Consider the following 17916-nt stretch of genomic DNA (forward strand, 5'->3'; position numbering starts at 1 on the left):
GAGTTGAGGACATGAAGTCCATGCAGATTTGAGAATATGTCCTCCATCTGGGTAGAACCTCCTCATCTGTCCACCTGGGCTTTCTCCATGGGCTCACACTGCCCCGCTGCATAAGGGACAGCTTGCTGTCCATGGTGGACCCCACAGGCCACTGAAGAGGAGGCCCCAACCAAGGAAAAACTTCCACTTCCTGCTTCTTCCTGCTCCAGTCCTTTGCTCTTCGTGGCCCTTGGGCTCTCCATGAATGGTCAAGCTTCTGGCTGGTGGCCAGCCCTGTCTGGACAGGAGGAAACCAAGAGGTGAGGAGGAGAACACTCAGTCCTCAAGACCAGAAATTCCACCGGAAAGCAGACAATGCACAGGGGAGACTCACCCTCTAGAGATCAGGGGGCAAGGAGCGGGACAGGCCCTTCCTGCTCCAGCGGGGTAAACAACCCAGGCTGGGCGGCCTCTGCTGCTCCTTCTCTTCCCAGTGTGAGTGCCAGCGTCCAGGCAGGAGGGCTGGGCAGGGCCCCTGCACATCTGGGAGAAGCAGGCCCCTGAACGTTAGGAAGCCAGTGTGATAGCAGAGGGACAGGAGGCAAAGCTCAAGGCTGGAGGAGAAGCCCACACCTCTAAGGGACAGAAGAAACTCCCCCCGCAGGCTAGAGTGCACCTAGGTCCCCAACCCAGCCTCCCATGCCCCCAAGACTAGAAGAAGGATTGATGCCAAGTCCAAAGACTCCGGCCTGGCAAAGTCTGGATTCGTGGTTGCCTCTGTTCATCTATTTAGGGAACTTTCCAATCTGCGTATTGATTCATTTTTAGGATTCAGAGCTCCGCTTGCCTTTTCTTCTGAGTTTTAGAAGTTCCTGTCCCCAAAATGCAGCAATGATGACAGCTAAAATACGTGTTGCGGTTGCTGTTTGCCAGGGCTTTTTGCTTGCTCATTATTTTATTTCATTTTCATGAAACTCAAACTGTGTGCAATAGCCCGGTGGAGCGCATGCCTGGAATCCCAGTCAGCCCAGGAGGCTGGCCTGAGGCAGGAGGATTGCGAGTTTGAAGCCAGCCTCAGCAACTTAGCCAGGCCCTAAGCAAGCAAAGGAGGGGACAGCTGGTGTGAGCTGAGGAGAGGGGCTGGCTCCAGCTCCCCCAGCCCCAGCCTGGTTCTCAGTGCCTTGGTGACCCCCTACCTGTCCCTTGTCTGTCTGTCCCCCAAAACTCCTTCCCCTACGGTGTGTCACTGGGCTCCCTGTGTCCCTACCCCTAGAGCTGCAGAACTGAGGACTGATTGCAACTCAGGTGTCAAATTGTCAGAGTCAATCGCTTTTGAATTGTCATTCTGTGCCTTGGTCCAGTTGTTCCCAACCCCAATCAGCACGTCACACACCCAGGAGCTTTGCAAATCTCCTGAATCTGGGCCACCTCTGATGGTTGGAACCTGAATCCTAGAATCCGGGAATCCTGGAATCTTGGTGTTTGGGTGTTTCTGTTCTGTTTTTATTTTCTTCTGTTTATCAGCTGCCCAGGTGTCTCTGGGATGGAGATAGTGGCCTGAGCCCAGATGAGAGAGTGGTGGGGCAGAGGTTGGAGGTAGGGGACATCTCATCAACCTGCAAGGAGCTGCCTGGCTGGCTGAGGGTTGGTCAGTCTTTCCAGAGGCCCTGAGACTGGGTAACAAGGAGCCACAGCCAATGAAAGGGGCAGGGACGATGGGCGTGTCACCTTGTCCTTGGACCCATTTGCTCAAGGAGCAGGTTTTCCCCTGTCCTTTGCCCCATTCATGTTTGTGGGATGGTTTTATGGACTTCAGACCAGACCTTGAGGTGAGTAGAGAAGGGAGAGAGAAGACAAGGAGTTGGTCCCCGGGGTTGGGGGGATCTTCACCCTCAGGGTGGAAGGCCAGTGGGTCCCTCAAGTGCCTGGAAAGAGCTACTAGTGAAATGCCCAGGAAGGGCCCTGTGGGAAATGGCCGGTGAGGCAGCCCTTGATGATAGAGGGTCACTACCATAATTGTCATCCGCAAGCATTTCTGGGGCACTGCTTTCTTCTGCCCTGGAACATAAAAAGATGGGGGGATCTGTTGGGGAGAAAGGCAGGCGTTTATAAAGACCAGAGGTTCCAGGGAGTCATGCCAGATGCCCCTTGAGGGACACCAGGTGAAAAAATCGGCCAGGGGATGTCTGGGGCTTGGGGAAGGCAGACAGGAATCCGGGGACCTGACCTATGGCAGAGAGCAGGAAGTGTGGGGGGAAGAGGAGCAATATGGAGTCTGTCACACCATTTCTTGAAAAAAAAAAAAAATGAGACCAGTTCCAGGAGTCTCAATTGAGACAATTTCATGTGGAGGTAGAAGAGCCTGGAAGTGCAGAGCCCCAGTGGGAGGCTCTGCTCATGTGCAAGGGCCTGGAAGAGCCTCCCTGTTCCCGCTCCTCCTCCTGCCTGGACCTGCTCTCTTAGTCAGAACCTGTGCCAGGTGCTCTGTCTCCCCGACAGCTCTGGGGTGTGATGAGGCCCCCGTTATTCACAGCCTGAATGACAGCTGACTCCCTTGGGCACCCTCCCAGCCTCCACAGCCCGGCCTGCCAGCTCACCACCCCCCTGGGGCTAGCTCCAGACCCAGACAACCCGACGTCAGTGGAAGCCTAGGGCCCCGCTGGGCGTGGTGGCCCCCCGTCTGAAGTCCCAGCAGCTGGGGAGGCTGAGGCAGGAGGATGGAGAGTTCAAAGCCAGCCTCAGCAAAAGTGAGGTGCTAAGCAACTCGGTGAGACCCTGTCTCTAAATAAAATTAAAAAAAAATAGGGCTGGGAATGTGGCTCAGTGGTTGAGTGCCCCTGATTCAATCTCTGGGACCCCTACCCGCCCACAAAAAGAAGCCTGGGGCCCTGCAGGGGGCAACTCTCCCTCCTCCAGAGCCCCTGAGCCCTGGACTGGCCAGCTTCATGGAGGGATCAGGCTGTCTCAGGAAACAGAGAGGCAACCATCACGTTTGTAAGGCCTACCTCCTTCAGAGGGGACCCACTTCTCCTCCTGAGCCCTGGTTTAGGTTCATACTCATAGAAACCATTCCACTTTGGGTCTATCAAGTGCCTATTCTGTCCCTCAATTGAGACTCCTGGAACTGGGCTCATTTTTTTTCCCCAAGAAATGGTGTGACAGACTCCATACTGCTCTTGTGTGTCTTGGGTGGTAACTTGTTTGCTCAGGGAAAGGGAGGTGATGGTGGGAGACAGGGACTGAGCCTGGATGGAAAGCCCCAGTTATTCCTGTTATTTCTGAGAATCCCGAGGGGCTTGTAGGTGAGAAGTCGTGTTGTGTCTGGAGTTCGAGGCTGGTTTTCCGGACTGATTCAGGGCCATGGCAATGGCCTCACACCAGGTGCAGAGCCGCGGGGACATCCCTCCTGGCCTGGGCGGGGCTCCCCTGCCCTCCCTCTCGGACAGGGCTTTCCTGCCTGGTGTCCCACTAGACCCAGCGTCTGGATGGACGGAAGTGTGTGTGTGTGATTGTCATCTGCTGGGGCTCTGATAATTGCGGGGCTTCCCTTGGATTTTCTGAGTTTGTTGACAAACCCAGTGCATTGACCAGGGAAGGTCTGCAGGATCTGTGTGGGTGAAAGCCGGAAGCCAGGCACACATTCATGAACAGGGGACATCACCTGCCACCTCTGTGCCCTCCCCCTCCCCCCACATCTGATTTCCATTTCCCCATCATCCACCTCCCGCATTTAGGCCAGAGGGCTCGCTGGCCTCTTCCTGCCACTTCTTACACTTGGGGGTCATTTCAGCCACTCCCCCGACACCCGCCCCTCCAGATGTTCCGCCTCCTCTGCTTTTCCTAAAACCTGCTGTCCACAGTACCTCTTAAGGCCTGGCCATCCTCCCCTTGTCTGTCCCTCTTTGAACTTGGAGGATCTTACAACCAGGTGTGCACATGGTCGAACACTGGCTGGTTTTCAATGGCACCGAATGTATTCATCTTATTTTCCTGCTGGATGGTAGGCCACCAGGGGGAGGAACCGTTGGGCGACAGCCTTCCTCCCATGCCCCTCGATGCGGCGAAATGTGGCCGTGCTTGGGCCTGACAGCCATGTACCTGCAAGCTCACAGCGCCTTCTGAGAATTCAATCAGGAAGAAACAGTTTAGGAGAGGAAATTAGCCCTTGCTGGAAATTACCTAGGAGACAGTCTGTCTGCGGACATCCCAAATCCAATTAGGGAGACCTGAGCGAAACCTCAGAGCAGCAACAAGAAGCTGCCGGCATCCCTGTCCTCTGTCAGAGGGTAGTGCCGGGGCCAGAGGCGGGTTCTGCACACTGAGAGACCAGATTTGGTGCTGGATCACCAGGCTGTCCAGGGGAGTTGTTGCCCAGCCTTGCAAACATTGGTGGCCAGGCCACAGCATAGGTGTGTGGATGTCACAGGGGGTCCTTTGATGACAGCAGCCATGGAGACCATCCAGCATCCTGGCCTCGTTCGAATCCCAGGCTCAGGAACTCTCCTGAGGCCTCCGGAGAGATGCGTGTGTCTGGGCCCCTGGGGATCGGGGCTCTGTCTGCACTGGCACAACTGGCCCTCTGGCTCCCTCTTTCGTGGGTCTGTCCACGTTGACTGGCTCCTGGGTTTGGTTCATTGCAGAGTTCACACGTCAGCCAGTTCACAAGGACCAGCTGCTGGACTATGATAAAGTCACCACAATCAAGTGATCTCATCTGGGCCACCACCCACCTTCCTCGGCTAGCCCTGTCTTCCCTCCGCAATTCTGCACTTGCTGTTTGCATTGGTTCCTTAGAGGCAAGGCCCTATAGATCCTGCAGCATGGTGTACTGTCTGGTGCATGAGCAGATGGAAAGTAGCTCAGACCATGTGTTTTATCTCCAAAAGGGGAGGGGAGGGCACAAGGTCCCAAGGGGCAGAGGAAGAACGAATAATACATCTTTGATGTGCCAGGCACTGGCTGAGTATGTTTATCTTCCCCCTCTCCCTCTCTCCCTCTCTTTTTTTTGGTACCAGGGATTGAACCCAGGAATGCTTAGACAATAAGCCACATCCCCAGCCCTTTTTTATATTTTATTTAGAGATAGGGTCTCACTTGAGTTGCTTAGGGCCTGCTAAGTTGCTGAGGCTGGCTTTGAACTCACGATCCTCCTGCCTCAGCCTCCTGAGCCACTGGGATTACAGGTGTGCGACACTCACCTGGCTTATGTTTACCTTTTTAATCTCATTTATTTATCCCCAGAGCTCATGGGATATTTAACCGTGTTCATTTTGTATAAGAAGAACAGAGGTTCGGAGAAGTTAGTAACCCACGCAGAGGTCCCTCAGCTACTGTGGGGTGGAGCTGGGATTCAATACAGGTCTCCTTGCCCTGACCACCCTTCTTGGGTAAGAAGGAGGAGGGACACAAGGTGGTGAGGATGTACCTTCTGGATGGAGGGCTGGACAGGGCATGGAGGGCTGTGCTTGTCACCCACACCCAGCATTTGCCCTTGATAGCCAGACTTGGCAACTGTGATCCCCAAGTGAGGATTAAATGGTAGGAAATGAGCCTTGGGAATTTCCAGTCTGGATTCTTTGAAGAGGTGAAATCATGGTGCCTTTCCTGGGAACCTTGATGGACCAGGGGTACACCCCTTTTCCCCTCTGAACCCTGATGAGGATGCCCCTCCCCAGCCACGTGAAGGAGCCCATTCGTGAAGTGCTGCCCCGCTTTCTCCAGCACCCAGACCCCAGCTGTCCCTAGAATGGCATGTGGCACTGTGCCTCCCTGAGCCAGGGCGTGCACCCTCCAGGCCTCACCTTGCCCCCCATTGCTGATCTCCTTGCATTTCCTGTTCTTTTCCCCAGGGACCACGTAGGAGCAAGAGAGGCCAAAGCCCATCAGCTACCCATGTGACCCCAACCCCCCACTTACAACACCTCTCTTCCCTGCAGCACAACTTTTTAGCTGGTCTGATTTTCTTCCTGGCAGGAAAATAGAAGTTGATAGAGGGCATGGGGGTTGCGATGCTTTGAATGTGTTGCCAAATGTCATATGTAGGAAACAACCTCCAAACTCATAAGCCGATGGCATTTGGAAGTGAGGTGGTAATTAGGCCCCCTCCCCTGTGAAGGGACTAGTGGCTTTGTAGGGAGAGACAGCAGAGCCGACAGAAGCTTTCTGTCTCACCATGTGATACCTTCTGCCATGTTAGGACATTGCAAGAAGGCCCTCACCTGATATGGGCACCATGTTCTTGAACATCCAGGTCTCCAGAACCGTAAGCCCAATCAACTTCTATTATGTATAAATGACTCAGTCCCCGGTGTTTTGTTATAGCAACAGAAGACAGACTAATGCAAGGGCAGAAAGAGGAACTGATAGGTGAGGTAGAAGGAGTATGGGCCTATATGTAAGTTGGCTCCTGGGCCTGATGATTTCTTTGTCCTTGATCTGCAAAACTGGGGCGAGATGTACTGTTCCCGCGGCTCACTTCGTAACATTCATCCCTGCCCTCCACAGACTGTGTGGGAAGCTCTCAGGGCTGGGTCCTGATCACTTTCCTGTGGGTTTCTTGCTGCCTGCGGCTGAGCTTGAGCCCAGGGAAGTCCCTGAAACACCAGTGCTCCAAGATGCCATCTCCTCTCAAAACCAGTTCTGCAGGTGGAGGGCAGGGAAGCCAGGCCCCGGAGCCTAAGACAGCTTGAAGACCGGTCCACTCCTCCATCACATCCACCAGCCTCCCTCCTGCCTGTGCTTCTATCCACTCTGATTTCCTCCCAGTTGAGTGCACATCACAGTTATTTTGGGAGGTGGGATGGGGTCATGGGAAGGTCAGTGGGGATTAAAGTGATTCCTGGGGTATGTCTTCACCAGGGCAGGAAGAGTTGGCGCAGGTAAGCCTAGGCAGCTTTGGCCTCTGCCCTGCTCCCGGCATGGCTCTTGGCAGTCTTTCACATGTTACATAAGCCCTCTAACCGCACCTTCCTGAGCTCTGGAGCAGGCACCAGGGCAACACCTGCTTCCTGGAGAGGTGGGGACCACTAGAAGGAGGAACTTGGGCAGCACCCACAGTAGGTAGAAGGGGGCCCGACTCTGTGTGAGCACTCGCAGGGTCCTTCGCTTATTCTTTCTTTCTTTTCTTTCTTTCTTTCATTCATTCGTGTCCACTGTAGCTCTAGCACGGTTCTAAGGGTTAGGATCCGTGTACAAAATAGACAAAGTCCCCTGGACGCAGGGGGCTTGCATCTTCAGGGGCAAGAAGTGTCAGCGGGAGGCAAGAAATAAACCATTTCGTTATTTCAGATGAGATAATCAAATGTCAGAGTGGATCCTTAAAGTGCCGTGGGGGGGGGTGGGAGGGGCGGGAAGCTCCCTCAGAATGAGATTTTAATTTTTTCTCCCTGACTTTTCTCCATTACAAAATGAGAGAGTGAAAGAAAGGAGACTCTTATTCACGATTTCCTTTTAAGGAAAAGGAGTCCATCTCTTTGGCCTCAGGGCCTCGCCCCAGGCATGGGGCTGCCCACTCCTCCCAGGTCAGTTCCAACTTGAATGAAGTGACTCGGTGGGCCACCACGGGCAGCAATTTCGGAAAGTGAAGAACTGCTTTTGGTATAGATCCAGGAGCACAAACCTAGAGCCCCATTCCCTAGCCCCCCCGCGGGAGAGCTGAGAGGCGCTGCGACCACCTGTCCAGTGTGTGCCCAGCTCGTGAGGCGCCTGCCTGGCCCAGGCAGAGATGAGGGGGCTGCGTCCATAGCCTCTGGCTGCAGCCATGGCTGCTCACCAGGGCCGTGGGCAGCAGAGGTGCCTGGACCCCTTGCATGCACAGGAGGAGAGACAGACCAGGTCAGAGGGAGGGGGCCCCGGCCACATGGCCAGGAGCATGAGGCCCGTGTGGGTCTGACCACGGAGGCAGACGCTCCGCCTTGGGGTTTGGGCTGGGAACAGGCTGTTCTGCCCACAGTCACTGCTCGGCTCACATGGACCGCAGCAGGCAGCAGCGTCTCCTGCCACCGGCCCCCTCAGCAGCTGAGTCATGCTCCCCGGGGTTCACCCGGGCGCCTGGTCCAGAGCGGGCTGAGTCATCCTGGATGAATTGCGGGATTCTTGGGCAGGCCTGTCAGCGCAGCAGCGAGGCCCTGCTCCCTCGCCAAGCCACTCAGAGCACTCCCTCCTTGGCTGTCCTTCCTTCTCCAGCTTGGGGGCCCTGGCGGTGAGATCAAGACCACAAGGAGGGCCTGAGGCCACTGCAGCTCCTTTTCATGCTTAGATTCCAGACCGGTGACAGGGACAGGCCTGATCTGTCAGCTCAGGGACCTCGGGTCTCCTTTCTTTCACTCTCTCATTTTGTAATGGAGATGGGAACACAGCTGGGCTCAAGTGACAGAGATGCTTAGGAAAGCAGGGGACCCCGTGACGAATACTGGGAAGGACAGCATTGGAATCAGAGGAACCTTGGTCTGAGTTTATGTCCTGAGGGAGCTTCGGCAAGCCCGGTTTCCTTATCTATAGAACAACTGAGTGATGCCTACACTGGGGGATCCAGGGGTCTCGGAGGCGCGGGCAGTAAAGTGCACTAGGCAGCCCCGCCACTGCTCTGTGGCCTCCTGTGTTGGACGGGGAGGCTGAGAGCCGAGGTCTTTCCTCTTCTTGCTCAGGAAAATTCAGAAGGGAGAGGGAGGAGGTGCCTGCAGGGGATCCTGGAGACTAGGCTAGGGATGTGGGTTTGGCCGATGGGCATCAGATATTCCTAGAACCCTGATACCCTTCAACCCTGCAGGAAGGATCACAAATGAATGTGCTAGATCCAAAGTATCCAGAAGTACTTGCTTGGTTCCCCCAAACCATAAAATAGGTAAAGACCAATGTATGGATGCAACCATGGTCCCCCGGGGCCCCCCGGGCCACCTCCAACGTGTCAGACTCTGACCTTGTTCCATGCACGTGGTCCTGAATGGACTGGGTCCCTGCTGGCTTCCTCCCAGGCGTAGTGTACAGGTACACATCTCTCCCCAGAGGACCCATCTGTCCTGCAGGAGGGAGCAAGCTGGGACAAGATGGGATCACAGATGGTGACTGTGCCAGTTTCTGCAATGTCACCCGAAAAATCTGCCTGGCTATCCCGGGTGCTGCCACCAGGTGGCGACAGTCATCCGATTCCCTCTGCTTTGGGAGCCTAGGTGTTGAAGGTTCCCCATACCCACAAAACCATCGGAGAAAGGCTTCCAATTTTTCAAAACAACTTTATTAACAAACAGAGGAAGATACAAAATAAACCACCAAAAGAATTCACAGCACAGACAACTAGATCCCCCTGGCCACTCAGAGAAATGGGCTGGGCTGACACTATGTAGGGGACTAGGGTCCTGTTTCCTTGTTCTCAGCTCAGCCTTTCTTGGTCACTAAATCAACCAGCTTACACTGTCTCTGGAGACACCTTGGGCTGCCTCTCCCAAGCCCCCCAATCCCACTTCCTAAACTGCCTTTCCACACAGGCCTTTCTCCACCTGGTCCCACCTCACCCAGCACCTTAGGTGAGGCCTTACCCGACCTCTCAGTGCTTTCTTCACCCTTCCAATCCTAGGAGTCTGTGATCCCCAGGTGATCTATTTTTCCTCCCGTCATGACACATGTAATTAAACTATGTTTGTGAGCCAGCTGGATGGGCTGGTTCTGCTCCCTTGGATCAAATTACCTATCTTCCCAAGCTTGCATCTGAACTTGGTTTCTCTCCTGCTATGAACAACTTCTTGGGTGCTCTCTCTGCCGGTGCAAGACTGTGTGCTCCCCAATACAGAAGTCTGCACCCCTCTCCCAGGACCCGCTTATTTCACAGAACAGCTCAAGTTCTCAGCTTTCCTGCCAAGAAGAGCTGGTCAAACACCTTAACCTTGCCATCCGTGGATCAAACCCTGCCCATCTCAGGTCCCCAACATCATGGATTTCCTCTGAAAGATTCTCACTTCTCTCTTGGTCTTCTTCTCCTTTGGAATTTTATCTCTGTAGATTCAGAAAATGACATCACTTTATAGATATAGTAAGACTAGTTACAGGAAGGCTATTCCTTCCCAAATTATATTTTCTCTAAATTATCAAAAATTTTATCTAAATTATCACTCTTGCCATTTTTTATCTTTCTCTCAGCGTCCAGGTAATCAGTCCTTAATTAGCATTGTCTGATTCTCAGCTGGCTTTTGGGAATGGCATGGAATCTTAGCAAGCTGGTCATTGGTCCCTTCTTCTGCAGTCACCGCTGTGTCTTTCATGTGGTTTCTGCACAGAACAGCTGGAATGCAAAACAAGACAGCCTCCTCCAAAGGAGAGGACAGTTTGTAGGTAGCAGCCCTACCCAGAGATTCTCAAGCTTTTATGTCAATATGTGCACGTCAAATCCCCATTCACACTAACACCGATGGAGAACAAGTCCGCTGAACTTCTTTCTAACCAATATCACGGAGCTGAGCTTCATGGTGTACAAAATACTTCCCTACATGTCTCACTCCAATTCTCACTGCAACCTGGAGATGGGCTTTCAATTCTCATTTTATCCATGGACAAACTGAGGCTCAGAGAGGTTAGGGAACCAGAGCAAGTTGACACACCCATCAAGCAAAAGAACCAGCACTCACTCGATCCAGATCTCTGCTGCCCCATTCTCCCCCTTTTTTCTGCACAAACATTGTGAAAGAGGTTTCTAGTGTTCTCCTCCAGACCCAAATGGCATTCAGTCTATGCACAGCTTGGACAGTCCTCAAGGGGAAAAGGACAACTGATGAAACTAATTGTCACATTCCAAAGTGGGATGGAGTGGGGATTTTTGCGGATACCAAAGAACGCTCCCCTCAGTGCTGGTCGTGCTGGATGATGCCTCTCACCGGGCTTCCCAGGTCACAGCTAAGGTGCTGAGGATTTGACTTGCAAATTAAGCTTGATGCTGCCCATCCTATTCATCTTTCACATTTTGTCAGGGATCTGTGCCTTCCTACCCTACCTCTTATGAGGAAAATTCAGGATTTTCCTCCGTCTTCCAATGTCCCTGGGAAGCCATGTGGCACTTTGATCTCTTGAATTTTTCTGGGACTTTTCTGGGGGACATTTGCCATCTCACCAGTCAGGCCCAGTGTCTCTATGCATTTCTGGAGAGCTTCTGTTCCAATCAGGGGAGAGGACATTAGCCCCCCCATTCTACAAACATAGAAGCAAGATCTCCCAATCTTATCTGTTTTTTGACACAGAATCCAGTCTTGGAAAGCAAATGGTGGACTGTGTCCACAGTGCCCCCTACTGGAGATTTCCCGCCAGTGACGGTGTTTGCACAGCTTGACTGACTAGGGCTTTAGCATTTTGAGGTGGGAGATCTCTGGAGTCAGACCACTGTCTTAATCCTTTATAAATATTAATTCATTTCACAGATGTTATTGAGCACCTGCAGTGAGCAATCACTGGGTGATTGCTACAGAGATCACAACCAGGACAGACACCGTCTCAGCCTTCATACGACCCATCTCATATAATGGGGTCTGTAGAACTGTCCCTTGGTTCCCAGATGGTCTGAGTAAGTGGGGGAACCGGACAAGACTTCTGCATCCTGGGCATTCCACAATCATCCCATCACCTGCAGGAATTGCCTGAACTCTGCGAACCTTCCCAGGGTGGTACCTTAGTCCATCCCCATGCCCAGACAGGCCCAGCTCTGGTGGACCTTCCTCACTGCTGGCCAGCTGGGATTCCTCTCCCTGGCTTCTCTCTTTCTTTAAGGATAATCTCATTTGTTCTAACTGACACATTCATTCTGGAATTCAGTAGTTATTTTCTCGAAGTAAATGTTCAAGCATATGTTATGTCGTGGATAACGTTAACTGAAGTAGAAATGTGTATATGCGGATGATAGCACAAATAACTCAAAGAGAACTCGGTCTCCCAGATCACTGACTATTTACAAAGTTGGCCCTATTTCCACTCGGTCATTTTTCAGACATATCTTTACCTTGATGCTATGACTATGTGATCCCAATTCCAAATTCTCTCTCTCTCTCTCTTTTTTTTATTGGCTTGTGATTGCATCACATAACTATTTGTTCCACATAGTCTTCATAGTTGCCATACGTGAAGGCAGTAGCTCATTCCCCTAACAGACCACAATCTCCTGAGCTGTCACCCTCCAGCCGAGAAGCTTCCAGTTAATGACTCTAACACTGAAGGCAGCCACGAATGTCTTGGCGCTAATATTTTTTTCTATCAAATTTTTTTCCAGAATATATTCCCCAAAGTGAAGTAAAGTATTCTTACAATCATTTCTGCTTTTTTTTTTTTCCACTTGGGTCAAATATTGCCAAATTGTTCTACAGGAAGTAATATTTATAGTGCCAAGAGTCTACATACTTCTCCAGAATGTATTTTTGAAATTTATTATTGACAAATACAAGTGGTTTTTATTACTTGCTGGGTGCATGGTCTATCTGGTTCTTTGTCCAAATCGTTCTCTTAGTCATTTCATATACTGAGCTTCTGCTCATCAAATCAATCCTATATAGTTTTCTTATCTTATTGGTTTTCTTGGAATCTCTGTTATTCTTTGCTGTGAGCACATTTTAAATTTTTATATCACCAAAATTGTCCACCTGGACATTGATGATTCCCCCCATTGTTTCAATAAGAACTGTTCTCTCTGGAAAAGGATTTTCTTTTCCCTGACCCTAATACAATCCACTTTCCACCTGAATTTGTTCCAAATCCCTCTAGTTTTCATGCACATTCCACCGTCTGTGATCCCTACACGACAATTCCCTTCTCCGTCCACCTCTCCACAGCCCTGGCTAAACACATTCGCAGCCAACTCAACTACCTCAGCTCCATCACTGCCACCACACATAAAAAGGACCAGTGGCCACGGCTCACCTCTGACTGGATCCTTCCCTCGGTTTTCGCACCTCCCTCCCATCCCCATTGCTGAATTCTCAGGTTCCTAAGCTGGCCTGGCACCCACCCCAGTACCACCCTTGGCCGCCATATTGGCCTATGGAAAAGGACAAATTCCTTTACCTGTGTGTGCAGCCTAGCGAAGGCTGACGTCTCCTAAAGGGAATGTTGATGAATAATGAAGGGGAAACCAAAAAACAGACCCCGGGAAATATAAAGAAAGCCTAACAGAAACGTTGCCTTGTGGAGATCTTACAACCCCACCAAGGCCTTGCCTCAGAATGGCTCTGGTGGGGGGGCATGGAGGGCTCCCCTTCTCTGATACCCAAACACTTTTTCCAAACAACTCTGCCAGGGACGCTTTCCTGGGAGCCTATTTCCTCCACAGGCTTCGAGACTAACACCTATGGCCTCTGCTTATATCTGCATCTTCTGAGAGAGCCTTCACTTCCCATGTCTGTCTGTGTCTGGCAAAGCAGGTCACTGTCATTTACTTCAAGATCTCAGGCCTCTTCTGACCCCAGCTCCTCCTGTGTCCAGCTGGCCGAAGCCCGTTCGTGACTCTATTTCGTAATGCCCATGTCTGGCCTAGTCTGGCTCCTTCTCGACTCAGACGGCAACGACGTGACCTCCACCTCCCCAGGTCTCTCCCTCGGCCTCTCCGCCAGGAATGGTTTTGAAGAATACAAATCAGGACACCTCTATACAAATCTCAGAAACCTCAACCACACGGTAGCAGCTACAGCAGCAGCAGTCACCCATGAAAGGAAGAGGTTCTATTGGCTTCTAGAACCTTCCCCGCCCCAGTACTTCTGAGAGCTATGCACGCACCACTACCCTTGGTCCCTGCACATCAGAAGAGGGGTTGGCAGTTTGGCATTCGTGCTGAAAAGCTGCCAACCACTGCCCTCTGGGGAAATGTCCTTGGCCACCCTACCCCACGTGGCTCTACTTCCCACCTGCCCCTCCCCACGGCCCCCCACCCCCATCTCAGCCCCTTTAATTGTCAGGAGAACGAACCCGAAAGACATGGATGGTCCCATTACTGAGGGACACCACCAGGTACCTGCCATCCACCATGGTGGTCACCCGGGGCTTTTCCAGACCGTGGTAGGCTGTCAGGAAGTCACCAAGAAGTGACCCCTTGGGATCCAGGATCACCACCTTGTTGACTTCTCGAAGGGTCAGAAAGATGTAGCCCTTCTTATCCACGGACAGGGAGCCCGGCTGGCAGCCGTGCAAGCCCGGCCCCTTGTATTCCCCAATCACCTGGCCCAGCCCGTCGCAGACCACCACGCTGTTCTGTTGCCAATCCGACCCCACAAAATTGCCCTGGGGGCTGGTGGTCAGGAACACCAGTGCCCGCTGGCCCCGGCTGGCCTTGCCCCCGGGGATGAACCGGGTGGCCAGGCTGCCTTCCATGTTATACACCTCCACGTGGCCTGCCACACTGACAGCCACCCGGTCCCCACTGGGCAGCGCGGCCACGGCATGGCTGGCCTGGGTGAGGCTCAGGGCCCGCCGCCACTGCACCTCACCATCAGGGCTGATGAGATAGAGGCGCGCGCCAGCCGAGAAGGCCACTGTGCTCTGCAGAGCGGCCACACTGCACGGGGAGCAGCCCTCGGGGACCGGCACGGTGCCCTTGTAGTCGCCATTGAGCGAGAAGCGTTTCAGAGCCCTGTTCTGCTCATCTGCCACCAGGATTTCCCGGGGACCAAAGGGACAGAGCCCAGTGATGCGGGGAGACCGCCTGTCCCCAGGCATGCGCGTGGGGAAGCTGCAGAAAAAGATGGGTCTGGGGAGGAGGCCGGAGCCTTCCAGGTTTGGCCCCAGGGCGGGGCTGGGCTCCCGGGACATGGACTTGCCCCTGCCTTTGAACTTCCTCTTCTTGTTGGACCTGCAGCCCCTCTCGACCTGGACTCCTCCCTCTTCTTGGCCTGGCTGGGTACTGTCTCCTTTGGGGGCTTGGGCTCCATCTTCTTGGGGTGTCTTGGCTTTTTCCTCTTTGGGGGCCGGAGCTCCATCCTTACCCTGGGGCTGGCCTCCACCCTGCCGCTCGGCCTTGGCTCCATGCTCCCTCTGGCTCTGGGTTTCTTCCTCTCCCTGGGGTCCTGCCGCACCTCTCCCATCCTCCTGCGGGGGCTGCTCCTCCTCAAAAGAGAGCTGGAGCAGGTGGCAGTTTTTGTCCAGCAGCCCAGGGTAGAGTTCCAGCTGGGGCAGCAGGCAGGGCACTGGCCCCGGGGTCCAGGGGCTGCTCTGCAGCTGCCGGAGCCTCTGGGCAATGGCTCCCTCCAGGGAAAGGATCTCAGCCTCCCGACCCAGGCTGAGCACCCGCCGAGCAAAAGCAGCTGCCGCCCTGGCCACCTGCTCCCGGCCTTCTAGCTTGGCCAGCCTCTCCCGGGCAGCCTCTTCGGCAGCCTCCACGTGGGCCCGAAGCTGCCCCAGCACCTCCTGCTTCTGGGCCAGGAGGGCCCTGAGGACGCCCTCGGCTGCCTCCTCCACCTGAGTCCCCACCCTGGCAGCCTGCTCCCGCAGCCGGGTCAGCGCTTCCTTTTCGGCCACCCGAGTGGCTTCCAGCTCAACCAGGCTGCTGTCCACGCCGGCCAGAAGCTCCTCGAGGCCTGGCCTCCGGGCCCGCACTGCCTCAGCCAGGGGCAGGCATGGGTGGTCCAGGTGGGGGTCCAGGCGGCACTCTCGGCACAGCAGCTGGGAGCAGGGCTGGCACAGGAAGCGCAGGGCCTCCCCTGGGTGCTGGGGACACTGGGCTGCTTGGCGCTCCCGGGCCTCCTCGTCGTACCACCCGGCCCTGTAGCCCACCAGGTCCACCACACGATGGCTGTGGGTCTGGCGGGTGCAGCGGTGCCCGTCGGCACAGGCCTGACACAAGTCGTCGGCACAGTCCAGGCACCGGGCTGTGGCCGGTCCCCCGGCACTGGTGCCCCCTACCAAGGGACACAGGGCACAGGCCGGCTTCCCTGCACGCAGGTCTCCGCAGGCCCGGGCCTTCACCAGGTCCAGGAGCCCATTGACGAAGAAGTTGGTCTTGAAGGCGGCCACCCCGGCGGGTGGCACGGGCACTGTCTCGCGGCACTCGGGGCAGCGGACGTGGCCACCGTCGGCCAGCTGGGCCAGACAGTCCTGGCAGTAGGTGTGCAGGCAGGGCAGCGTCTTGGGTGTGTGCAGCTGCTCCAGGCAGATTTTGCAGGCCAGGAAGTCGCTGCTCAGGGCCTCCAGCAGGGAGGGCGAGGAGCCCTGGGAAAACATGCTGCAGGCAGGGGCAGGGGCAGGGATGGAGTGGCCTCTCTACAGGGCCTCCAGCCCAGTCCCCCTTTCTTCCCACCCTCCAGCACCACAAAAATTCCCTGGCCTGGGGTCTCACCTGATGGTCAGGAATTTCCTTCTGGCTTCCTGGGGCCTTGGCCAGTGGTGGAGCTTGGGAGCCTCCCTCTTCCTCTTCCCTTTCCTCCTCCTCTTCCTCCCTAGATACATTCAGCAAATGTAAACAAGTCAGTGCTGGGGGTGGTGACAAGCCAGGAGAGGCCTCTCGGCCTCCCAGAGCAAAAATCGAATCATCCCTGTTCCAGTCGCCAGGCCTGGGGCAGGTGTGGTCCAAGCCCTCCCCTGTGACTCAGTCGGGGGTCTGCTTGGACTGGGTGCTGGGCCGGAGGGGCAGGCAGTGAGGACACAGGAGAGTGGGTGAGCACAGGCACCTGGGTGCTGGCAGCTGGGGTAGGGACTTGCAGTGGGACAAGGGCCCCAACTGCCCCCAGGACCATCCCCCAGGGAAAGGGGTCCCACTTCCTGCCCTGACTTTTTCCTGAAATCCATTCTGGGACAGATCTCCGCCTGCTGGACAGCAGGATCTCCCCCGTCCTGACCTCCTCTCCTAGGGTCCTGTGAGCGCCCAGCACAGTGACAGAGAGGCCCTTCATGCTGGGACTTGGTGGCCTTTCCCCTTTGCCTACTGGTGGGTGGGAAGGGAGCTCACAGAGTGGGAGGGGGTCTTTCTGGGGGATCCTGAGGCCTCTGGCCATGGAGAGGGGGTGTGGGGACAGTGCTGCCTCCCAGCTACCCCCTCCTGCGGCCTTCCGGGTCCCTCTTTCCCTCTCTCCCCTCCCTTCCTCTTCCTCTGGAGCCTTCTCTCTCTCCCTCCCTCTGTCCCCCCACCGCTGCCCCCCACCCTGCTGGCTCAGCCCCTGCACCCCTCCTTACCCAGCCAGAGGGGACCTCAGGCTCCAGGAATGGCAGGGGGCCGAGGCCCGCACAGCGCTGTTTCTGGGGCCTGAAAGAGAAACAAAACTGAAACTAATTGGACTTGTGGTGCAACTTCCGTCCCCGGCCCGGGACACCGGCTCGCACGGGCGCAGGCCCCGCCCTCCTCCCCTCCCCGGCCCGGACCTCGCTCTCCAGGCCCCCGGCCCAGCAGGGCCGCCCCTCCGGCTGCAGGCCCCGGGCTCGGTCTGCCTGTCAGTCCCAGCCTCGCGCTGCCAGCTGAGCGTGTGTGTCGTAAACAAGGCATTGCCTGGGGACCTGCTCTCCGGAGTGCTGGTGCACAGGGTCAGAAGGTTTATTTGTGGAAATAAATGAGAGATCATCGGTGATGCAGAGACCGGGGCAGCTGGAAGCCAGTTCCCCGGGCCAGATCCACAGCGTTGTGGACGCCCCAGCCTCCCCCGCCCAGACCCTTGACCCACATAGACCTTTGCCCAGGGACAGGAGAGCAGCGCAGACCAGAGGAGGACCTCTCCTAGGGGTCAGCCAAAGCTTCCTGGAGGAGGCATCAGCAGAGGTGCATTTAGGAGGACACACAGGTTTGGGGTTCAGGGAGTCCATCAATGAGCATTCTGGGAATTGGAAGCTATGGTGAATGAAATATCCCACTCTCCTGAGAGGCTCCAGGTCATTTAGGATGGTTTGTGGGAAGGGGATATGTGAGCCATGGCGGATGGCGGAATAGAGGGAGGAAGCAGTCGGATCAAGAGGCCTCCAGTTCACTGGGAAGGAGTCCCTGTTGTACAGAAAAAGCCA

At 55.0% G+C, this 17916-nt stretch overlaps 1 protein-coding gene across 1 annotated transcript; it reads right to left on the reverse strand.

Annotated features, from left to right (window-relative positions):
* Positions 1-13882: 13882 nt before the first annotated feature.
* Trim56 (tripartite motif containing 56) lies at positions 13883-17267 on the reverse strand. Its single transcript, XM_026396904.2, has 3 exons — positions 17101-17267; positions 16268-16367; positions 13883-16153 (listed from the first exon to the last, which is right to left on the reverse strand). The coding sequence occupies exon 3, from the start codon at positions 16150-16152 to the stop codon at positions 13885-13887; it is 2268 nt and encodes a 755-aa protein (XP_026252689.2). The 5' UTR covers position 16153; positions 16268-16367; positions 17101-17267; the 3' UTR covers positions 13883-13884.
* Positions 17268-17916: the final 649 nt, after the last annotated feature.

Source organism: Urocitellus parryii, chromosome 9 (assembly GCF_045843805.1).
Source record: "Urocitellus parryii isolate mUroPar1 chromosome 9, mUroPar1.hap1, whole genome shotgun sequence".
NCBI classification, from domain to species: domain Eukaryota; kingdom Metazoa; phylum Chordata; class Mammalia; order Rodentia; family Sciuridae; genus Urocitellus; species Urocitellus parryii.

Coding starts and splice junctions, on each gene's coding strand:
- Trim56 (XM_026396904.2), bottom strand. CDS start 16,152: ATGTTTTCCCAGGGCTCCTCGCCCTCCCTGCTGGAGGCCCTGAGCAGC.